General features: G+C 40.3%; 1 protein-coding gene across 3 annotated transcripts in view; it reads left to right on the top strand.

Annotated features, from left to right (window-relative positions):
* The window catches only part of LOC110522448 (1-phosphatidylinositol 4,5-bisphosphate phosphodiesterase beta-4), a 182055-nt gene that overhangs the window by 107947 nt on the left and 49088 nt on the right, over window positions 1-25020 (top strand). For 2 of the 3 annotated variants that reach the window (XM_036976061.1, XM_036976062.1), the window contains exons 6-12: window positions 14515-14574; window positions 20701-20844; window positions 22886-22965; window positions 23348-23401; window positions 23486-23567; window positions 24161-24261; window positions 24935-24992. In XM_036976061.1, the coding sequence (XP_036831956.1) occupies window positions 14515-14574; window positions 20701-20844; window positions 22886-22965; window positions 23348-23401; window positions 23486-23567; window positions 24161-24261; window positions 24935-24992 (579 nt within the window). Of the gene's footprint in view, window positions 1-14514; window positions 14575-20700; window positions 20845-21210; window positions 21313-22885; window positions 22966-23347; window positions 23402-23485; window positions 23568-24160; window positions 24262-24934; window positions 24993-25020 lie in introns of those variants that run through there. The other variant, XM_036976063.1, reaches the window with a different exon arrangement.

A 25020-nucleotide genomic window follows, 5' to 3' on the forward strand; every position in this document is an offset into this window, starting at 1 on the left:
AGTGGTATAGAATGGAGTTTATTCAGAGAAAGAAAGACAGTGGAATAGAATGGAGTTTATTCAGAGAAAGAAAGACAGTGGTATAGAATGGAGTTTATTCAGAGAAAGAAAGACAGTGGTATAGAATGGAGTTTATTCAGAGAGAGAAAGAAAGACAGTGGTATAGAATGGAGTTTATTCAGAGAAAGAAAGACAGTGGTATAGAATGGAGTTTATTCAGAGAGAGAAAGAAAGACAGTGGTATAGAATGGAGTTTATTCAGAGAAAGAAAGACAGTGGTATAGAATGGAGTTTATTCAGAGAGAGAAAGAAAGACAGTGGTATAGAATGGAGTTTATTCAGAGAAAGAAAGACAGTGGAATATAATGGAGTTTATTCAGAGAGAGAAAGAAAGACAGTGGTATAGAATGGAGTTTATTCAGAGAAAGAAAGACAATGGTATAGAATGGAGTTTATTCAGAGAGAGAAACACAGTGGAATAGAATGGAGTTTATTCAGAGAGAGAAAGAAAGACAGTGGTATAGAATGGAGTTTATTCAGAGAAAGAAAGACAGTGGAATAGAATGGAGTTTATTCAGAGAGAGAAAGACAGTGGAATAGAATGGAGTTTATTCAGAGAGAGAGAAAGACAGTGGTATAGAATGGAGTTTATTCAGAGAAAGAAAGACAGTGGTATAGAATGGTGTTTATTCAGAGAAAGAAAGACAGTGGTATAGAATGGAGTTTATTCAGAGAGAGAAAGAAAGACAGTGGTATAGAATGGAGTTTATTCAGAGCGAGAGAAAGACAGTGGTATAGAATGGAGTTTATTCAGAGAGAGAAAAAGACAGTGGTATAGAATGGAGTTTATTCAGAGAAAGAAAGACAGTGGAATAGAATGGAGTTTATTCAGAGAGAGAAAGACAGTGGAATAGAATGGAGTTTATTCAGAGAGAGAGAAAGACAGTGGTATAGAATGGAGTTTATTCAGAGAAAGAAAGACAGTGGTATAGAATGGTGTTTATTCAGAGAGAGAAAGATAGTGGTATAGAATGGAGTTTATTCAGAGAGAGAAAGATAGTGGTATAGAATGGTGTTTATTCAGAGAAAGAAAGACAGTGGTATAGAATGGAGTTTATTCAGAGAGAGAAAGACAGTGGTATAGAATGGAGTTTATTCAGAGAGAGAAAGAAAGACAGTGGTATAGAATGGAGTTTATTCAGAGAAAGAAAGACAGTGGTATAGAATGGTATTTATTCAGAGAGAGAAAGACAGTGGTATAGAATGGAGTTTATTCAGAGAGAGAAAGACAGTGGAATAGAATGGAGTTTATTCAGAGAGAGAAAGAAAGACAGTGGTATAGAATGGAGTTTATTCAGAGAGAGAAAGATAGTGGTGTAGAATGGAGTTTATTCAGAGAGAGAAAGAAAGACAGTGGTATAGAATGGAGTTTATTCAGAGAGAGAAAAAGACAGTGGTATAGAATGGAGTTTATTCAGAGAGAGAAAGACAGTGGTATAGAATGGAGTTTATTCAGAGAGATAAAGAAAGTGGAATAGAATGGAGTTTATTCAGAGAGAGAAAGACAGTGGTATAGAATGGAGTTTATTCAGAGAGAGAAAGAAAGACAGTGGTATAGAATGGCGTTTATTCAGAGAAAGAAAGACAGTGGAATAGAATGGAGTTTATTCAGAGAAAGAAAGACAGTGGTATAGAATGGAGTTTATTCAGAGAAAGAAAGACAGTGGTATAGAATGGAGTTTATTCAGAGAGAGAAAGAAAGACAGTGGTATAGAATGGAGTTTATTCAGAGAAAGAAAGACAGTGGTATAGAATGGAGTTTATTCAGAGAGAGAAAGAAAGACAGTGGTATAGAATGGAGTTTATTCAGAGAAAGAAAGACAGTGGAATATAATGGAGTTTATTCAGAGAGAGAAAGAAAGACAGTGGTATAGAATGGAGTTTATTCAGAGAGAGAGAAAGACAGTGGAATAGAATGGAGTTTATTCAGAGAGAGAAAGACAGTGGAATATAATGGAGTTTATTCAGAGAGAAAGAAAGACAGTGGTATAGAATGGAGTTTATTCAGAGAGAGAAAGACAGTGGTATAGAATGGAGTTTATTCAGAGAGAGAAAGAAAGACAGTGGTATAGAATGGCGTTTATTCAGAGAAAGAAAGACAGTGGAATAGAATGGAGTTTATTCAGAGAAAGAAAGACAGTGGTATAGAATGGAGTTTATTCAGAGAAAGAAAGACAGTGGTATAGAATGGAGTTTATTCAGAGAGAGAAAGAAAGACAGTGGTATAGAATGGAGTTTATTCAGAGAAAGAAAGACAGTGGTATAGAATGGAGTTTATTCAGAGAGAGAAAGAAAGACAGTGGTATAGAATGGAGTTTATTCAGAGAAAGAAAGACAGTGGAATATAATGGAGTTTATTCAGAGAGAGAAAGAAAGACAGTGGTATAGAATGGAGTTTATTCAGAGAGAGAGAAAGACAGTGGAATAGAATGGAGTTTATTCAGAGAGAGAAAGACAGTGGAATATAATGGAGTTTATTCAGAGAGAAAGAAAGACAGTGGTATAGAATGGAGTTTATTCAGAGAGAGAAAGAAAGACAGTGGTATAGAATGGAGTTTATTCAGAGAGAAAGAAAGACAGTGGTATAGAATGGAGTTTATTCAGAGAAAGAAAGACAGTGGAATAGAATGGAGTTTATTCAGAGAAAGAAAGACAGTGGTATAGAATGGAGTTTATTCAGAGAAAGAAAGACAGTGGTATAGAATGGAGTTTATTCAGAGAGAGAAAGAAAGACAGTGGTATAGAATGGAGTTTATTCAGAGAAAGAAAGACAGTGGTATAGAATGGAGTTTATTCAGAGAGAGAAAGAAAGACAGTGGTATAGAATGGAGTTTATTCAGAGAAAGAAAGACAGTGGTATAGAATGGAGTTTATTCAGAGAGAGAAAGAAAGACAGTGGTATAGAATGGAGTTTATTCAGAGAAAGAAAGACAGTGGAATATAATGGAGTTTATTCAGAGAGAGAAAGAAAGACAGTGGTATAGAATGGAGTTTATTCAGAGAAAGAAAGACAGTGGTATAGAATGGAGTTTATTCAGAGAGAGAAACACAGTGGAATAGAATGGAGTTTATTCAGAGAGAAAGAAAGACAGTGGTATAGAATGGAGTTTATTCAGAGAAAGAAAGACAGTGGAATAGAATGGAGTTTATTCAGAGAGAGAAAGACAGTGGAATAGAATGGAGTTTATTCAGAGAGAGAGAAAGACAGTGGTATAGAATGGAGTTTATTCAGAGAAAGAAAGACAGTGGTATAGAATGGTGTTTATTCAGAGAGAGAAAGATAGTGGTATAGAATGGAGTTTATTCAGAGAGAGAAAGATAGTGGTATAGAATGGTGTTTATTCAGAGAGAGAAAGATAGTGGTGTAGAATGGAGTTTATTCAGAGAGAGAAAGATAGTGGTATAGAATGGTGTTTATTCAGAGAGAGAAAGATAGTGGTATAGAATGGTGTTTATTCAGAGAGAGAAAGATAGTGGAATAGAATGGAGTTTATTCAGAGAGAGAAAGACAGTGGTATAGAATGGAGTTTATTCAGAGAGAGAAAGATAGTGGTGTAGAATGGAGTTTATTCAGAGAGAGAAAGACAGTGGAATAGAATGGAGTTTATTCAGAGAGAGAAAAAGACAGTGGTATAGAATGGAGTTTATTCAGAGAGAGAAAGACAGTGGTATAGAATGGAGTTTATTCAGAGAGAGAAAGACAGTGGTATAGAATGGAGTTTATTCAGAGAGAGAAAGATAGTGGTGTAGAATGGAGTTTATTCAGAGAGAGAAAGACAGTGGAATAGAATGGAGTTTATTCAGAGAGAAAAAGACAGTGGTATAGAATGGAGTTTATTCAGAGAGAGAAAGACAGTGGTATAGAATGGAGTTTATTCAGAGAAAGAAAGACAGTGGTATAGAATGGAGTTTATTCAGAGAGAGAAAGAAAGACAGTGGTATAGAATGGAGTTTATTCAGAGAAAGAAAGACAGTGGTATAGAATGGTGTTTATTCAGAGAGAGAAAGATAGTGGTATAGAATTGAGTTTATTCAGAGAGAGAAAGACAGTGGAATAGAATGGAGTTTATTCAGAGAGAGAAAGACAGTGGTATAGAATGGAGTTTATTCAGAGAGAGAAAGAAAGACAGTGGTATAGAATGGAGTTTATTCAGAGCGAGAGAAAGACAGTGGTATAGAATGGAGTTTATTCAGAGAGAGAAAAAGACAGTGGTATAGAATGGAGTTTATTCAGAGAGAGAAAGACAGTGGTATAGAATGGAGTTTATTCAGAGAGATAAAGAAAGTGGAATAGAATGGAGTTTATTCAGAGAGAGAAAGACAGTGGTATAGAATGGAGTTTATTCAGAGAGAGAAAGAAAGACAGTGGTATAGAATGGAGTTTATTCAGAGAAAGAAAGACAGTGGTATAGAATGGAGTTTATTCAGAGAGAGAAAGACAGTGGTATAGAATGGTGTTTATTCAGAGAAAGAAAGACAGTGGTATAGAATGGAGTTTATTCAGAGAGAGAAAGACAGTGGTATAGAATGGAGTTTATTCAGAGAGAGAAAGAAAGACAGTGGTATAGAATGGAGTTTATTCAGAGAAAGAAAGACAGTGGTATAGAATGGAGTTTATTCAGAGAAAGAAAGACAGTGGTATAGAATGGAGTTTATTCAGAGAGAGAAAGAAAGACAGTGGTATAGAATGGAGTTTATTCAGAGAAAGAAAGACAGTGGTATAGAATGGTGTTTATTCAGAGAGAGAAAGATAGTGGTATAGAATTGAGTTTATTCAGAGAGAGAAAGACAGTGGAATAGAATGGAGTTTATTCAGAGAGAGAAAGACAGTGGTATAGAATGGAGTTTATTCAGAGAGAGAAAGAAAGACAGTGGTATAGAATGGAGTTTATTCAGAGCGAGAGAAAGACAGTGGTATAGAATGGAGTTTATTTAGAGAGAGAAAAAGACAGTGGTATAGAATGGAGTTTATTCAGAGAGAGAAAGACAGTGGTATAGAATGGAGTTTATTCAGAGAGATAAAGAAAGTGGAATAGAATGGAGTTTATTCAGAGAGAGAAAGACAGTGGTATAGAATGGAGTTTATTCAGAGAGAGAAAGAAAGACAGTGGTATAGAATGGAGTTTATTCAGAGAAAGAAAGACAGTGGTATAGAATGGAGTTTATTCAGAGAGAGAAAGACAGTGGTATAGAATGGTGTTTATTCAGAGAAAGAAAGACAGTGGTATAGAATGGAGTTTATTCAGAGAGAGAAAGAAAGACAGTGGTATAGAATGGAGTTTATTCAGAGAAAGAAAGACAGTGGTATAGAATGGAGTTTATTCAGAGAGAGAAAGACAGTGGTATAGAATGGTGTTTATTCAGAGAAAGAAAGACAGTGGTATAGAATGGAGTTTATTCAGAGAGAGAAAGACAGTGGTATAGAATGGAGTTTATTCAGAGAGAGAAAGAAAGACAGTGGTATAGAATGGAGTTTATTCAGAGAAAGAAAGACAGTGGTATAGAATGGTGTTTATTCAGAGAGAGAAAGACAGTGGTATAGAATGGAGTTTATTCAGAGAGAGAAAGACAGTGGTATAGAATGGAGTTTATTCAGAGAGAGAAAGACAGTGGTATAGAATGGAGTTTATTCAGAGAGAGAAAGATAGTGGTGTAGAATGGAGTTTATTCAGAGAGAGAAAGACAGTGGTATAGAATGGAGTTTATTCAGAGAGAGAAAGAAAGACAGTGGTATAGAATGGAGTTTATTCAGAGAAAGAAAGACAGTGGTATAGAATGGAGTTTATTCAGAGAGAGAAAGAAAGACAGTGGTATAGAATGGAGTTTATTCAGAGAAAGAAAGACAGTGGAATATAATGGAGTTTATTCAGAGAGAGAAAGAAAGACAGTGGTATAGAATGGAGTTTATTCAGAGAGAGAGAAAGACAGTGGAATAGAATGGAGTTTATTCAGAGAGAGAAAGACAGTGGAATATAATGGAGTTTATTCAGAGAGAAAGAAAGACAGTGGTATAGAATGGAGTCTATTCAGAGAGAGAAAGACAGTGGTATAGAATGGAGTTTATTCAGAGAGAGAAAGAAAGACAGTGGTATAGAATGGCGTTTATTCAGAGAAAGAAAGACAGTGGAATAGAATGGAGTTTATTCAGAGAAAGAAAGACAGTGGTATAGAATGGAGTTTATTCAGAGAAAGAAAGACAGTGGTATAGAATGGAGTTTATTCAGAGAGAGAAAGAAAGACAGTGGTATAGAATGGAGTTTATTCAGAGAAAGAAAGACAGTGGTATAGAATGGAGTTTATTCAGAGAGAGAAAGAAAGACAGTGGTATAGAATGGAGTTTATTCAGAGAAAGAAAGACAGTGGAATATAATGGAGTTTATTCAGAGAGAGAAAGAAAGACAGTGGTATAGAATGGAGTTTATTCAGAGAGAGAGAAAGACAGTGGAATAGAATGGAGTTTATTCAGAGAGAGAAAGACAGTGGAATATAATGGAGTTTATTCAGAGAGAAAGAAAGACAGTGGTATAGAATGGAGTTTATTCAGAGAGAGAAAGAAAGACAGTGGTATAGAATGGAGTTTATTCAGAGAGAAAGAAAGACAGTGGTATAGAATGGAGTTTATTCAGAGAAAGAAAGACAGTGGAATAGAATGGAGTTTATTCAGAGAAAGAAAGACAGTGGTATAGAATGGAGTTTATTCAGAGAAAGAAAGACAGTGGTATAGAATGGAGTTTATTCAGAGAGAGAAAGAAAGACAGTGGTATAGAATGGAGTTTATTCAGAGAAAGAAAGACAGTGGTATAGAATGGAGTTTATTCAGAGAGAGAAAGAAAGACAGTGGTATAGAATGGAGTTTATTCAGAGAAAGAAAGACAGTGGTATAGAATGGAGTTTATTCAGAGAGAGAAAGAAAGACAGTGGTATAGAATGGAGTTTATTCAGAGAAAGAAAGACAGTGGAATATAATGGAGTTTATTCAGAGAGAGAAAGAAAGACAGTGGTATAGAATGGAGTTTATTCAGAGAAAGAAAGACAGTGGTATAGAATGGAGTTTATTCAGAGAGAGAAACACAGTGGAATAGAATGGAGTTTATTCAGAGAGAAAGAAAGACAGTGGTATAGAATGGAGTTTATTCAGAGAAAGAAAGACAGTGGAATAGAATGGAGTTTATTCAGAGAGAGAAAGACAGTGGAATAGAATGGAGTTTATTCAGAGAGAGAGAAAGACAGTGGTATAGAATGGAGTTTATTCAGAGAAAGAAAGACAGTGGTATAGAATGGTGTTTATTCAGAGAGAGAAAGATAGTGGTATAGAATGGAGTTTATTCAGAGAGAGAAAGATAGTGGTATAGAATGGTGTTTATTCAGAGAGAGAAAGATAGTGGTGTAGAATGGAGTTTATTCAGAGAGAGAAAGATAGTGGTATAGAATGGTGTTTATTCAGAGAGAGAAAGATAGTGGTATAGAATGGTGTTTATTCAGAGAGAGAAAGATAGTGGAATAGAATGGAGTTTATTCAGAGAGAGAAAGACAGTGGTATAGAATGGAGTTTATTCAGAGAGAGAAAGATAGTGGTGTAGAATGGAGTTTATTCAGAGAGAGAAAGACAGTGGAATAGAATGGAGTTTATTCAGAGAGAGAAAAAGACAGTGGTATAGAATGGAGTTTATTCAGAGAGAGAAAGACAGTGGTATAGAATGGAGTTTATTCAGAGAGAGAAAGACAGTGGTATAGAATGGAGTTTATTCAGAGAGAGAAAGATAGTGGTGTAGAATGGAGTTTATTCAGAGAGAGAAAGACAGTGGAATAGAATGGAGTTTATTCAGAGAGAAAAAGACAGTGGTATAGAATGGAGTTTATTCAGAGAGAGAAAGACAGTGGTATAGAATGGAGTTTATTCAGAGAAAGAAAGACAGTGGTATAGAATGGAGTTTATTCAGAGAGAGAAAGAAAGACAGTGGTATAGAATGGAGTTTATTCAGAGAAAGAAAGACAGTGGTATAGAATGGTGTTTATTCAGAGAGAGAAAGATAGTGGTATAGAATTGAGTTTATTCAGAGAGAGAAAGACAGTGGAATAGAATGGAGTTTATTCAGAGAGAGAAAGACAGTGGTATAGAATGGAGTTTATTCAGAGAGAGAAAGAAAGACAGTGGTATAGAATGGAGTTTATTCAGAGCGAGAGAAAGACAGTGGTATAGAATGGAGTTTATTCAGAGAGAGAAAAAGACAGTGGTATAGAATGGAGTTTATTCAGAGAGAGAAAGACAGTGGTATAGAATGGAGTTTATTCAGAGAGATAAAGAAAGTGGAATAGAATGGAGTTTATTCAGAGAGAGAAAGACAGTGGTATAGAATGGAGTTTATTCAGAGAGAGAAAGAAAGACAGTGGTATAGAATGGAGTTTATTCAGAGAAAGAAAGACAGTGGTATAGAATGGAGTTTATTCAGAGAGAGAAAGACAGTGGTATAGAATGGTGTTTATTCAGAGAAAGAAAGACAGTGGTATAGAATGGAGTTTATTCAGAGAGAGAAAGACAGTGGTATAGAATGGAGTTTATTCAGAGAGAGAAAGAAAGACAGTGGTATAGAATGGAGTTTATTCAGAGAAAGAAAGACAGTGGTATAGAATGGAGTTTATTCAGAGAAAGAAAGACAGTGGTATAGAATGGAGTTTATTCAGAGAGAGAAAGAAAGACAGTGGTATAGAATGGAGTTTATTCAGAGAAAGAAAGACAGTGGTATAGAATGGTGTTTATTCAGAGAGAGAAAGATAGTGGTATAGAATTGAGTTTATTCAGAGAGAGAAAGACAGTGGAATAGAATGGAGTTTATTCAGAGAGAGAAAGACAGTGGTATAGAATGGAGTTTATTCAGAGAGAGAAAGAAAGACAGTGGTATAGAATGGAGTTTATTCAGAGCGAGAGAAAGACAGTGGTATAGAATGGAGTTTATTTAGAGAGAGAAAAAGACAGTGGTATAGAATGGAGTTTATTCAGAGAGAGAAAGACAGTGGTATAGAATGGAGTTTATTCAGAGAGATAAAGAAAGTGGAATAGAATGGAGTTTATTCAGAGAGAGAAAGACAGTGGTATAGAATGGAGTTTATTCAGAGAGAGAAAGAAAGACAGTGGTATAGAATGGAGTTTATTCAGAGAAAGAAAGACAGTGGTATAGAATGGAGTTTATTCAGAGAGAGAAAGACAGTGGTATAGAATGGTGTTTATTCAGAGAAAGAAAGACAGTGGTATAGAATGGAGTTTATTCAGAGAGAGAAAGAAAGACAGTGGTATAGAATGGAGTTTATTCAGAGAAAGAAAGACAGTGGTATAGAATGGAGTTTATTCAGAGAGAGAAAGACAGTGGTATAGAATGGTGTTTATTCAGAGAAAGAAAGACAGTGGTATAGAATGGAGTTTATTCAGAGAGAGAAAGACAGTGGTATAGAATGGAGTTTATTCAGAGAGAGAAAGAAAGACAGTGGTATAGAATGGAGTTTATTCAGAGAAAGAAAGACAGTGGTATAGAATGGTGTTTATTCAGAGAGAGAAAGACAGTGGTATAGAATGGAGTTTATTCAGAGAGAGAAAGACAGTGGTATAGAATGGAGTTTATTCAGAGAGAGAAAGACAGTGGTATAGAATGGAGTTTATTCAGAGAGAGAAAGATAGTGGTGTAGAATGGAGTTTATTCAGAGAGAGAAAGACAGTGGTATAGAATGGAGTTTATTCAGAGAGAGAAAGAAAGACAGTGGTATAGAATGGAGTTTATTCAGAGAAAGAAAGACAGTGGTATAGAATGGAGTTTATTCAGAGAGAGAAAGAAAGACAGTGGTATAGAATGGAGTTTATTCAGAGAAAGAAAGACAGTGGAATATAATGGAGTTTATTCAGAGAGAGAAAGAAAGACAGTGGTATAGAATGGAGTTTATTCAGAGAGAGAGAAAGACAGTGGAATAGAATGGAGTTTATTCAGAGAGAGAAAGACAGTGGAATATAATGGAGTTTATTCAGAGAGAAAGAAAGACAGTGGTATAGAATGGAGTTTATTCAGAGAGAGAAAGACAGTGGTATAGAATGGAGTTTATTCAGAGAGAGAAAGAAAGACAGTGGTATAGAATGGCGTTTATTCAGAGAAAGAAAGACAGTGGAATAGAATGGAGTTTATTCAGAGAAAGAAAGACAGTGGTATAGAATGGAGTTTATTCAGAGAAAGAAAGACAGTGGTATAGAATGGAGTTTATTCAGAGAGAGAAAGAAAGACAGTGGTATAGAATGGAGTTTATTCAGAGAAAGAAAGACAGTGGTATAGAATGGAGTTTATTCAGAGAGAGAAAGAAAGACAGTGGTATAGAATGGAGTTTATTCAGAGAAAGAAAGACAGTGGAATATAATGGAGTTTATTCAGAGAGAGAAAGAAAGACAGTGGTATAGAATGGAGTTTATTCAGAGAGAGAGAAAGACAGTGGAATAGAATGGAGTTTATTCAGAGAGAGAAAGACAGTGGAATATAATGGAGTTTATTCAGAGAGAAAGAAAGACAGTGGTATAGAATGGAGTTTATTCAGAGAGAGAAAGAAAGACAGTGGTATAGAATGGAGTTTATTCAGAGAGAAAGAAAGACAGTGGTATAGAATGGAGTTTATTCAGAGAAAGAAAGACAGTGGAATAGAATGGAGTTTATTCAGAGAAAGAAAGACAGTGGTATAGAATGGAGTTTATTCAGAGAAAGAAAGACAGTGGTATAGAATGGAGTTTATTCAGAGAGAGAAAGAAAGACAGTGGTATAGAATGGAGTTTATTCAGAGAAAGAAAGACAGTGGTATAGAATGGAGTTTATTCAGAGAGAGAAAGAAAGACAGTGGTATAGAATGGAGTTTATTCAGAGAAAGAAAGACAGTGGTATAGAATGGAGTTTATTCAGAGAGAGAAAGAAAGACAGTGGTATAGAATGGAGTTTATTCAGAGAAAGAAAGACAGTGGAATATAATGGAGTTTATTCAGAGAGAGAAAGAAAGACAGTGGTATAGAATGGAGTTTATTCAGAGAAAGAAAGACAGTGGTATAGAATGGAGTTTATTCAGAGAGAGAAACACAGTGGAATAGAATGGAGTTTATTCAGAGAGAAAGAAAGACAGTGGTATAGAATGGAGTTTATTCAGAGAAAGAAAGACAGTGGAATAGAATGGAGTTTATTCAGAGAGAGAAAGACAGTGGAATAGAATGGAGTTTATTCAGAGAGAGAGAAAGACAGTGGTATAGAATGGAGTTTATTCAGAGAAAGAAAGACAGTGGTATAGAATGGTGTTTATTCAGAGAGAGAAAGATAGTGGTATAGAATGGAGTTTATTCAGAGAGAGAAAGATAGTGGTATAGAATGGTGTTTATTCAGAGAGAGAAAGATAGTGGTGTAGAATGGAGTTTATTCAGAGAGAGAAAGATAGTGGTATAGAATGGTGTTTATTCAGAGAGAGAAAGATAGTGGTATAGAATGGTGTTTATTCAGAGAGAGAAAGATAGTGGAATAGAATGGAGTTTATTCAGAGAGAGAAAGACAGTGGTATAGAATGGAGTTTATTCAGAGAGAGAAAGATAGTGGTGTAGAATGGAGTTTATTCAGAGAGAGAAAGACAGTGGAATAGAATGGAGTTTATTCAGAGAGAGAAAAAGACAGTGGTATAGAATGGAGTTTATTCAGAGAGAGAAAGACAGTGGTATAGAATGGAGTTTATTCAGAGAGAGAAAGACAGTGGTATAGAATGGAGTTTATTCAGAGAGAGAAAGATAGTGGTGTAGAATGGAGTTTATTCAGAGAGAGAAAGACAGTGGAATAGAATGGAGTTTATTCAGAGAGAAAAAGACAGTGGTATAGAATGGAGTTTATTCAGAGAGAGAAAGACAGTGGTATAGAATGGAGTTTATTCAGAGAAAGAAAGACAGTGGTATAGAATGGAGTTTATTCAGAGAGAGAAAGAAAGACAGTGGTATAGAATGGAGTTTATTCAGAGAAAGAAAGACAGTGGTATAGAATGGTGTTTATTCAGAGAGAGAAAGATAGTGGTATAGAATTGAGTTTATTCAGAGAGAGAAAGACAGTGGAATAGAATGGAGTTTATTCAGAGAGAGAAAGACAGTGGTATAGAATGGAGTTTATTCAGAGAGAGAAAGAAAGACAGTGGTATAGAATGGAGTTTATTCAGAGCGAGAGAAAGACAGTGGTATAGAATGGAGTTTATTCAGAGAGAGAAAAAGACAGTGGTATAGAATGGAGTTTATTCAGAGAGAGAAAGACAGTGGTATAGAATGGAGTTTATTCAGAGAGATAAAGAAAGTGGAATAGAATGGAGTTTATTCAGAGAGAGAAAGACAGTGGTATAGAATGGAGTTTATTCAGAGAGAGAAAGAAAGACAGTGGTATAGAATGGAGTTTATTCAGAGAAAGAAAGACAGTGGTATAGAATGGAGTTTATTCAGAGAGAGAAAGACAGTGGTATAGAATGGTGTTTATTCAGAGAAAGAAAGACAGTGGTATAGAATGGAGTTTATTCAGAGAGAGAAAGACAGTGGTATAGAATGGAGTTTATTCAGAGAGAGAAAGAAAGACAGTGGTATAGAATGGAGTTTATTCAGAGAAAGAAAGACAGTGGTATAGAATGGAGTTTATTCAGAGAAAGAAAGACAGTGGTATAGAATGGAGTTTATTCAGAGAGAGAAAGAAAGACAGTGGTATAGAATGGAGTTTATTCAGAGAAAGAAAGACAGTGGTATAGAATGGTGTTTATTCAGAGAGAGAAAGATAGTGGTATAGAATTGAGTTTATTCAGAGAGAGAAAGACAGTGGAATAGAATGGAGTTTATTCAGAGAGAGAAAGACAGTGGTATAGAATGGAGTTTATTCAGAGAGAGAAAGAAAGACAGTGGTATAGAATGGAGTTTATTCAGAGCGAGAGAAAGACAGTGGTATAGAATGGAGTTTATTCAGAGAGAGAAAAAGACAGTGGTATAGAATGGAGTTTATTCAGAGAGAGAAAGACAGTGGTATAGAATGGAGTTTATTCAGAGAGATAAAGAAAGTGGAATAGAATGGAGTTTATTCAGAGAGAGAAAGACAGTGGTATAGAATGGAGTTTATTCAGAGAGAGAAAGAAAGACAGTGGTATAGAATGGAGTTTATTCAGAGAAAGAAAGACAGTGGTATAGAATGGAGTTTATTCAGAGAGAGAAAGACAGTGGTATAGAATGGTGTTTATTCAGAGAAAGAAAGACAGTGGTATAGAATGGAGTTTATTCAGAGAGAGAAAGAAAGACAGTGGTATAGAATGGAGTTTATTCAGAGAAAGAAAGACAGTGGTATAGAATGGAGTTTATTCAGAGAGAGAAAGACAGTGGTATAGAATGGTGTTTATTCAGAGAAAGAAAGACAGTGGTATAGAATGGAGTTTATTCAGAGAGAGAAAGACAGTGGTATAGAATGGAGTTTATTCAGAGAGAGAAAGAAAGACAGTGGTATAGAATGGAGTTTATTCAGAGAAAGAAAGACAGTGGTATAGAATGGTGTTTATTCAGAGAGAGAAAGACAGTGGTATAGAATGGAGTTTATTCAGAGAGAGAAAGACAGTGGTATAGAATGGAGTTTATTCAGAGAGAGAAAGACAGTGGTATAGAATGGAGTTTATTCAGAGAGAGAAAGATAGTGGTGTAGAATGGAGTTTATTCAGAGAGAGAAAGAAAGACAGTGGTATAGAATGGAGTTTATTCAGAGAGAGAAAAAGACAGTGGTATAGAATGGAGTTTATTCAGAGAGATAAAGAAAGACAGTGGTATAGAATGGAGCCATTGAGAGAGCTGTGTGAAATGAACCCTCCCTATAGAGGAGATATAGGCCCATATCCTCACTAACAGTTATTCTCGCTAACTACAGCATTTATCACCACTTATAAGGCAATGGTAGCCTATACCCTACTCCTGGCGAGTTAGATACTGGGTCTGCAGGCTTTTGTTCCAGCCCTGCTCTAGCACACCTGAGTCTTCCAATTAGGAGGGTTGGCTACTGATGGTTTAGGGTAATGCTGGTTGGAGAGGAAGCCCATTGTTATCCGTCACACCATTGTGATTTAGCCGTTGTGTAAGAGGATAGCAATGTATAATATTACTGTATCTCTCTAAGGTACTGTATTTATCCCTGCTACGTGGGGTGTGTCCTTGAGAACAGACATGTCTTGTCACTAGCTGTAGACAAAATGTCTATGGGACTTCTGGAAGTGACAGTCAGGTTGCTACAGTAATCAGACAAAGCTAGGGGAGGTGGGGTCGGAGTATGTCTGTTTTATTTGGCATTGACGAGATCTCTATTTTCTCTCTCTCTCTCTCTCTCTCTCTCTCTCTCTCTCTCTCTCTCTCACTCTCTCTCTTTCTCTCGCTCTCCTATATCCCTCCACCTGTTTCTCTCTCTACAGGAGGGCCAGGTTCTAGAATGTTCTTTGATCAACAGTATTCGAGTCGGAGCCGTTCCAAGGGTGAGATTATGGAAACACAATTTCACCCCTTTCTATCCCTCCCTCTATCCCATCCTCCCTCCCTCTATCCCAACCTCCCTCCCTCTATCCCACCCCCCCTCCCTCTATCCCACCCCCCTCCCTCTATCCCACCCTCCCTCCCTCTATCCCATCCATCCTCCCTCTCTCTATCCCATCCTCCCTCCCTCTATCCCACCCTCCCTCCCTCTATCCCACCCTCCCTCCCTCTATCCCATCCTCCCTCCCTCTATCCCATCCTCCCTCCCTCTATCCCACCCTCCCTCCCTCTATCCCACCCCCTCCCTCTATCCCACCCTCCCTCCCTCCCTCTATCCCATCCTCCCTCCCTCTATCCCACCCTCCCTCCCTCTATCCCATCCTCTCTCCCTCTATCCCACCCTCCCTCCCTCTATCCCACCCCCCCTCCCTCTATCCCACCCCCCCTCCCTCTATCCCATCCTCCCTCCCTCTATCCCATCCTCCCTCCCTCTATCCCACCCTCCCTCCCTCTATCCCATCCCCCCTCCCTCTATCCCATCCTCCCTCCCTCTATCCCACCCTCCCTCCCTCTACCCCATCCTCCCTCCCTCTATCCCACCCTCCCTCCCTCTATCCCACCCTCCCTCCCTCTATCCCATCCTCCCTCCCTCTATCCCACCCTCCCTCCCTCTATCCCATCCTCCCTCCTTCTATCCCATCCTCCCTCCCTCTATCCCATCCTCCCTCCCTCTATGCCATCCTCCCTCCCTCTATCCCATCCATCCTCCCTCCCTCTATCCCATCCACCCTCCCTCCCTCTATTCCATCCACCCTCCCTCCCTCTATCCCATCCTCCCTCTATCCCACCCTCCCTCCCTCTATCCCACCCTCCCTCCCTCTATCCCATCCTCCTTCCCCCCCTCTATTCCATCCACCCTCCCTCCCTCTATCGCATCCACCCTCCCTCCCTCTATCCCATCCACCCTCCCTCCCTCTATCCCATCCACCCTTCCTCCCTCTATCCCACCCTCCTCCCTCTATCCCATCCTCCCTCCCTCTCTCATCCACCCTCTCTCCCTCTATCCCATCCTCCCTCTATCCCATCCACCCTCCCTCCCTCTATCCCATCCTCCCTCCCTCTATCCCACCCCCCCTCCCTCTGTCCCATCCTCCCTTCCTCTATCCCACCCTACCTCCCTCTATCCCATCCTCCCTCCCTCTATCCCACCCTCCCTCCCTCTATCCCATCCTCCCTCCCTCTATCCCACCCTCCCTCCCTCTATCCCATCCTCCCTCCCTCTATGCCATCCTCCCTCCCTCTATCCCATCCTCCCTCCCTCTATCCCACCCTCCCTCCCTCTATCCCACCCACCCTCTCTCCCTCTATCCCATCCTCCCTCTATCCCACCCTCTCTCCTTCTATCCCACCCTCCCTCCCTCTATCCCATCCTCCCTCTATCCCACCCTCCCTCCCTCTATCCCTCCCTCCCTCTATCCCATCCTCCTTCCCTCTCTCTATTCCATCCACCCTCCCTCCCTCTATCCCACCCTCCGTCCATCCCTCTTTCAAACAACCTTCATGCCCTCCCACCCGCTCTTTTTTTACTCTCTACCTCTCCGTCTTTCTCTCCATCTCCTCGACCTTACGACCCTACCATTCCAGCCTGAGGGCCAAGTCATAATTGGGGTGACGGTGACGTCACTAAGGGCAGCGGTACTTGAAGTGTCCAAGGCAACAGAACAGAGCGAACAGGACAGAGTTAGTCTGTTGAACCACTGTTCCCTCCACCGTTAATACACTATTGATCAGTAGTAGTAGTGAATGCTAAAGGAAATGTTGGTGAAATATAGCTTACTGCTGCTCGTTGCCCTTCAGATCCTAGACCAAGTACATCTACATTCAGCAACATTAAATATTGAATACTTTAATGTTTATAACCCTCCAGGTTTCTAGCTGTATCTAAAGCCTGTTATTTGACCTTGGATGATGTTTCTTACCTGGGAGGGATACTGTAACAATTCCTCTAGAATATAGTTAGTTGACTCGATAGAAAAATGATTTCCAACAGACAAAACGCTATTCAGTACTCTTGGATTGAAAGCTGTGTATGTCAATGTCTAGGCTGTTATGTTTTGCTGAAATACCTTTCTGCTTTCTTTAAACAGAAAGGATTTGTTGAAGATAGAGCCAACATTAACCACAGAGTATTCTTTTCATGAACATCATGGCTGAACACAGGCACACACACACACACACACACACACACACACACACACACACACACACACACACAGCTTTTCCCTCCATTAAATATTGACTGCCTCAGTAATTCCGTGGTCGTATCCTGCTGTAGTGTAATATTTGGCATCAAGTGGGCAACATGAATTATGGAAGGACCCAGGGTCCTGAGGGAGTTCTTATACAGATGCCTGACTATAATTAAGGTGTCTTTCTCTGAAACGTCTGAGAATAAACCCATTGCACCGCTCCGAACAAATACTCAAACATCTTTAAGAAATCACTTCCGGCGCCGACAGAGATGGCCGCCTCGCTTCGCGTTCCTAGGAAACTATGCAGTTTTTTGTTTTTTTACGTGTTATTTCTTACATTAGTACCCCAGGTCATCTTAGGTTTCATTACATACAGTCGAGAAGAACTACTGAATATAAGATCAGCATCAACTCACCATCAGTACGACCAAGAATATGTTTTTCGCGACGCGGATCCTGTGTTCTGCCTTACAAACAGGACAACGGAGTGGATCCTATGCAGCGACCCAGAAAAACGACTCCGAAAGAGAGGGAAACGAGGCGGTCTTCTGGTCAGACTCCGGAGACGGGCACAGCGCGCACCACTCCCTAGCATTCTTCTTGCCAATGTCCAGTCTCTTGACAACAAGGTTGATGAAATCCGAGCAAGGGTAGCATTCCAGAGGGACATCAGAGACTGTAACGTCCTTTGCTTCACGGAAACGTGGCTTACTGGAGAGACGCTTTCCGAAGCGGTGCAGCCAACAGGTTTCTCCACGCATCGCGCAGACAGGAAAAAACATCTTTCTGGTAAAAAGAGGGGCGGGGGCGTATGCCTTATGACTAACGTGACATGGTGTGATGAAAGAAACATACAGGAACTCAAATCCTTCTGTTCACCTGATTTAGAATTCCTCACAATCAAATGTAGACCGCATTATCTACCAAGAGAATTCTCTTCGATTATAATCACAGCCGTATATATCCCCCCCCAAGCAGACACATCGATGGCTCTGAACGAACTTTATTTAACTCTCTGCAAACTGGAAACAATTTATCCGGAGGCTGCATTCATTGTAGCTGGGGATTTTAACAAGGCTAATCTGAAAACAAGACTCCCCAAATTTTATCAGCATATCGATTGCGCAACCAGGGGAGGAAAGACCTTGGACCATTGTTACTCTAACTTCCGCGACGCATATAAGGCCCTGCCCCGCCCCCCTTTCGGAAAAGCTGACCACGACTCCATTTTGTTGATCCCTGCCTACAGACAGAAACTAAAACAAGAGGCTCCCACGCTGAGGTCTGTCCAACGCTGGTCCGACCAAGCTGACTCCACACTCCAAGACTGCTTCCATCACGTGGACTGGGAGATGTTTCGTATTGCGTCAGATAACAACATTGACGAATACGCTGATTCGGTGTGCGAGTTCATTAGAACGTGCGTTGAAGATGTCGTTCCCATAGCAACGATTAAAACATTCCCTAACCAGAAACCGTGGATTGATGGCAGCATTCGTGTGAAACTGAAAGCGCGAACCACTGCTGTTAATCAGGGCAAGGTGTCTGGTAACATGACCGAATACAAACAGTGCAGCTATTCCCTCCGCAAGGCTATCAAACAAGCTAAGCGCCAGTACAGAGACAAAGTAGAATCTCAATTCAACGGCTCAGACACAAGAGGCATGTGGCAGGGTCTACAGTCAATCACGGACTACAGGAAGAAACCCAGCCCAGTCACGGACCAGGATGTCTTGCTCCCAGGCAGACTAAATAACTTTTTTGCCCGCTTTGAGGACAATACAGTGCCACTGACACGGCCTGCAACGAAAACATGCGGTCTCTCCTTCACTGCAGCCGAGGTGAGTAAGACATTTAAACGTGTTAACCCTCGCAAGGCTGCAGGCCCAGATGGCATCCCCAGCCGCGCCCTCAGAGCATGCGCAGACCAGCTGGCCGGTGTGTTTACGGACATATTCAATCAATCCCTATACCAGTCTGCTGTTCCCACATGCTTCAAGAGGGCCACCATTGTTCCTGTTCCCAAGAAAGCTAAGGTAACTGAGCTAAATGACTACCGCCCCGTAGCACTCACATCCGTCATCATGAAGTGCTTTGAGAGACTAGTCAAGGACCATATCACCTCCACCCTACCTGACACCCTAGACCCACTCCAATTTGCTTACCGCCCAAATAGGTCCACAGACGATGCAATCTCAACCACACTGCACACTGCCCTAACCCATCTGGACAAGAGGAATACCTATGTGAGAATGCTGTTCATCGACTACAGCTCGGCATTCAACACCATAGTACCCTCCAAGCTCGTCATCAAGCTCGAGACCCTGGGCACAACGCATCACCGGGGGCAAACTACCTGCCCTCCAGGACACCTACACCACCCGATGTCACAGGAAGGCCATAAAGATCATCAAGGACATCAACCACCCGAGCCACTGCCTGTTCACCCCGCTATCATCCAGAAGGCGAGGTCAGTACAGGTGCATCAAAGCTGGGACCGAGAGACTGAAAAACAGCTTCTATCTCAAGGCCATCAGACTGTTAAACAGCCACCACTAACACTGAGTGGCTGCTGCCAACACACTGACACTGACTCAACTCCAGCCACTTTAATAATGGGAATTGATGGGAAATGATGTAAATATATCACTAGCCACTTTAAACAATGCTACCTTATATAAATGTTACTTACCCTACATTATTCATCTCATATGCATACGTATATACTGTACTCTATATCATCGACGGTATCCTTATGTAATACATGTATCACTAGCCACTTTATACTATACTATGCCACTTTGTTTACATACTCATCTCATTTGTACATACTGTACCCGATACCATCTACTGTATCTTGCCTATACTGCTCTGTACCATCACTCATTCATATATCCTTATGTACATATTCTTTATCCCCTTACACTGTGTACAAGACAGTAGTTTTGGAATTGTTAGTTAGATTACTTGTTATTACTGCATTGTCGGAACTAGAAGCACAAGCATTTCGCTACACTCGCATTAACATCTGCTAACCATGTGTATGTGACAAATAAAATTTGATTTGATTTGATTTGATTTATTGTTGACAGAACGGAAGGTGCTCTAGGTGTGAGACAGTGTGTGTGTGTGTGCATGCGTCTGTTCATGGAGTACATGTGTGTGTGGTGTGTGTAAGGCTGTGTCCCTCCCTGTGTGTAAGGGGACGTGTTCTTCTTGGTAAACAACAGACAAAGAGCCACTTATCTCATGGCTGATCTCTGTTGGACTCCTAACTGAATTACACCATCACACTGAACTATTGGTGCTAAATCAATGAACCCAGAAAAAAGAATCACATTGATGATAATTGTCTGTATTAGCATTAATAAACAGAAGCTGGCCTTGCAGAATGAATCGTCTGTTGTTATCCAGTTGATTCAGTCACACGACAGATATTCTGCTTGTACTAGATAGTTCAAAAGGGGGAATGAATCGTCTGTTGTTATCCAGTTGATTCAGTCACACGACAGATATTCTGCTTGTACTAGATAGTTCAAAAAGGGGAATGAATCGTCTGTTGTTATCCAGTTGATTCAGTCACACGACAGATATTCTGCTTGTACTAGATAGTTCAAAAAGGGGAATGAATCGTCTGTTGTTATCCAGTTGATTCAGTCACACGACAGATATTCTGCTTGTACTAGATAGTTCAAAAAGGGGAATGAATCGTCTGTTGTTATCCAGTTGATTCAGTCACACGACAGATGTTCTGCTTGTACTAGATTGTTCAAAAGGGGAATCCTCAATTACTCCCTATTACGTTGAAAAATGGATTTTCCAGATAAAGTGGTTAATCAATGGAATGATAATGACTCTCCCTCTCTCTCTCTGTAGGACCCTAAGATCCTGTCTTTGTTTGAGGCAGCGGGGAAGAAGGAGGAGGAGCTGGAGGGATGTGTCATCTGCGTTTGCAGCGGCACCGACCTCGTCAACCTGTCCTTCATGTACATGGTGGCTGACAGCCCAGACACTGCTAGGGTATACACAATGCTAATACAACATTCATACAACATTAATATAACATTACACATATTACTGATCTGGTCAACCTGGTCTTCATGTACATGGTGGCTGACAGCCCAGACACTGCTAGGGTATACACAATGCTAATACAACATTCATACAACATTAATATAACATTACACATATTACTGATCTGGTCAACCTGGTCTTCATGTACATGGTGGCTGACAGCCCAGACACTGCTAGGGTATACACAATGCTAATACAACATTCATACAACATTAAAATAACATTACACATATTACTGATCTGGTCAACCTGGTCTTCATGTACATGGTGGCTGACAGCCCAGACACTGCTAGGGTATATACACACAATGCTAACACAACATTCATACAACATTAATATAACATTACACATATTACTGATCTGGTCAACCTGGTCTTCATGTACATGGTGGCTGACAGCCCAGACACTGCTAGGGTATATACACACAATGCTAACACAACATTCATACAACATTAAAATAACATTACACATATTACTGATCTGGTCAACCAGGCCTGACACAGCTATGGTAAATACACATTACCAGATACTGCTAGGGTATACACTCAATGCTAATACAACATTCATACAACATTAATATAACATTACACATATTACTGATCTGGTCAACCAGGCCTGACACAGCTATGGTAAATACACATTACCAGATACTGCTAGGGTATACACTCAATGCTAATACAACATTCATACAACATTAATATAACATTACACATATTACTGATCTGGTCAACCAGGCCTGACACAGCTATGGTAAATACACATTACCAGACAATGCTAGGGTAAGGCAGACACACAGGCTTGTGTCATGAACAGTGCTTGTGCCCATAGAAATAGGGATTTTCTCCAATGCTGGAAGGGTGGCCCTGAGTGAAAAGGTTTGGGAACACCTGTGTTCCGTCTCATCTGGCCCCAGGGGTGGAGTGGCTGAGGAGAAATACCTCTCTACCTCTCTCTCATCCCTCTCTCTCTCTCTCTCTCTCTCTCCCTCTCTCTCTCTCTCTCTCTCTCTTTCTCTCTCTCTCTCTCTCACACTCTGAGCTATCTTAGAACACATCTCTCCCCCCCCCCTCTCTCTCTCTCTCTCTCTCTCTCTCTCTCTCTCTCTCTCTCTCTCTCTCTCTCTCTCATCAAGCCCTTACAGGAGTCTGGTTAAACATTGCCCTCTAGTGGCGACAGGGAAAACAGTTGCTAGCCAGCCAGAAGACACATTTATTTTGTGATTACTGAAGAAGCCAACAGATGATATATCAGTGAACTGATGATGACTTGTTTGATGTAGTTGTTTTAGTTTGATTCATCATAAGACATGTTGATAGCGAAAACATGAGAGAAAGAGAGATGAAGACAGAGAGATGGAGAGAGCGAGTGAGTGGAAATGGTTAACAGGGTGTCAACACTGTAGAAGGCACAATGCCAAATCATTAATAATAAACTACCTAGAGTGGCCTTCATCAGCCGAGCTTGAAGGTCACACAGAGATACACACACACACATGTTCATTCATGCTACCTCATTCTCTTGCTATCTCATATACAGACACACATGTACACACACACCATCTCACACTCTCAGCGGGCTAGTTGCCTTAAGCAGTAGACCTGGAAAGCTGACACAGTTATTCTCATCAACATACCCTGGGAACAATACACATACACACGTATCCAATCTCTCCACAACACACTCCCGCCCTTAGACATACACAATCAAACATGCGCGCGCATGCACGTACACACACACACCTTGGATGGAGTGGGGTAGAGAGTGCAGGTGGGAGTCATATATTTGTCTGGAGAAAGAAGAGAAGGAGACCCCTGGTCACAGACAGGGTGGCTGTGTGCCTGCATCAGGCTGTTTAGCTGTGGCTGCTCAGAGATGTAAACAGATACACTGTGAGAGAGGAGAGAACACACATAAACACAGAGAAAAAGATACGCTGTGAGTAAACAAACAGCCAGAGAAGTGTGTGTGTGTGTTTGTTTGTTTTCAGAAGTGGACAGAGGGTTTGAGGTCAGTGATCCACAACTTCAGAGCCAATAACGTCTGTCCTATGACCTGCCTCAAGAAACAGTGAGTATACACACACAAACACACACACACACATAGTAAGTAGTAAACACACACACACACACAGTAGTGAACACACACATTAGTAAACACACACACACACACACAGTAGTGAACACACACACATTAGTAAACACACACACATTAGTAAACACACAAACAGTTGTGAACACACACACACATTAGTAAACACACACACAAACACAGCAGTAAACGCACACACACACAGTAGTAAACACACACAGACAAACACACACACACATTCATACAACATTACACACACAGACACAGATACACACACACACACCTCAACCACGTCCGTCCTATGTTCTGCTTCAAGAAACACGCACACCTCAACATGTGTTGTATCTTTCCTATTTTTCAGTTGGATGAGGATGTGCTTTCTGACCAATGTGAACGGCAAGATCCCAGTGAGAACGTGAGACACAGTAACAACATTTATCAGCAGTCATTTGATTGGTGAACTTTGTGATGACAGCTGACTCTCTCCTCTCTGGTTCAGCATCACACGGACGTTTGCATCTGGGAAAACAGAGAAAGGAATCTTTCAGGCTCTGAAGGAACTGGGTCTGCCTAGTGGAAAGGTAACGTGGACGTGTGTGTGTGTGCTTGTGTGTGTTCATGGCGTGTTTGTCTGATGTTGTTTATGGTAGCTTGCTGTCGTCGGATCAACATTAGGAACACCTTCCTAATATTGATTTACACCCACCCTTCTCAATTCGTCAGGGCAGGGACTCTACAAGGTGTCGAAAGCCTTCCACAGGGATGCTGGCCCATGTTGACTCCAATGCTTCCCAATGCTTTTTTAGTTGTGTCAAGTTGGCTGGACGTCCTTTGGGTGGTGGACCATTCTTGATACACACAGGAAACTGTTGAGCGTAAACAATTCTGGCACCTACTACCATACCCCGTTCAAAGTCACTTAAATCTTTTGTCATGCCCATTCACCTTCTGAATGGTACACACACACAATCCATGTCTCCATTGTCTCAAGGCTTAAAACTCCTTCTTTAACCTGTCTCCTCCCCTTCATCTACACTGATTGAAGTGGATTTAACAAGTAACATCAATAAGGGATCACAGCTTTCACCTGGATTCACCTGGCCAGTCTACGTCATGGAAAGAGCAGGTGTTCTTAATGTTTTGTACAATCAGTGTATAACGTTATCTCCCTCAGAGCGAGGAGATAGAAGACTCAGCCTTCCCCTTTGACATCTTCTACGCCCTGACTCAGAAGATCTGCCCTCGTACTGACATCCAGGAACTCTTCAACAGAATGTGAGTTGTCACTAGCTCTACTCCCCAGACCTCTTTTACTGTACTCTCTACCCTCAATAGCTACTCTGTTCTCCTTCAGCCTACTGTAGAAAGCTAACTGCACCCTCAATGCTAGTCACATCTAAGTGTGCAGTCAGTGTAGGAGTAACAAGGTCTGAAATCACACAATCCAGTTAAGGATGTCTTTTCATCCAGTTTTGCTCACTGGGAAGACATTTACAGTACAATATCTACAACATTGTATTGCTATATATTTTCCCAGCTGTGGTTCTGATAGTAATGAGATATTTAGTAATGACCGTTTGTTCAACTGTTGTGTTGATGGCTGTAGTGTAGACACTGTATGTGCATGACGGAGTAGAAGAGTGAGAGAGAACGTGTTGTAAGTATGTTGGTGTTTGGTTGAGAGATCTCTACTAATAAACCCTGGGAAACCTAACCTGCTTAAACAGTGACACATTAACTCGTTTGTTTTAGACTAACTCAACAGTATTTAAATGTTCGACCTGTGGTGATTTTAACATGTTACAGAAATGTTGATAATAAAATGTAACACGCCATTGTTCTATTTTGACCCTTTAGAAAAACCCTCTGCTTTCTAGTCACTGGCTGACTGGCTGAGAGGGTTTTTAAGAAACATAACATTTTGTTTTTCTAATTAATTCCTTTGCAGCAATGGGGACAAAAGTGATTTTTTAAACGTAGACCAGTTAGTCAGCTTTCTGAATGAAGTAAGCTCTTTATCATTCATTAACTTCT

Source organism: Oncorhynchus mykiss, chromosome 4 (genome assembly GCF_013265735.2).
Source record: "Oncorhynchus mykiss isolate Arlee chromosome 4, USDA_OmykA_1.1, whole genome shotgun sequence".
Taxonomy (NCBI): Eukaryota; Metazoa; Chordata; class Actinopteri; order Salmoniformes; family Salmonidae; genus Oncorhynchus; species Oncorhynchus mykiss.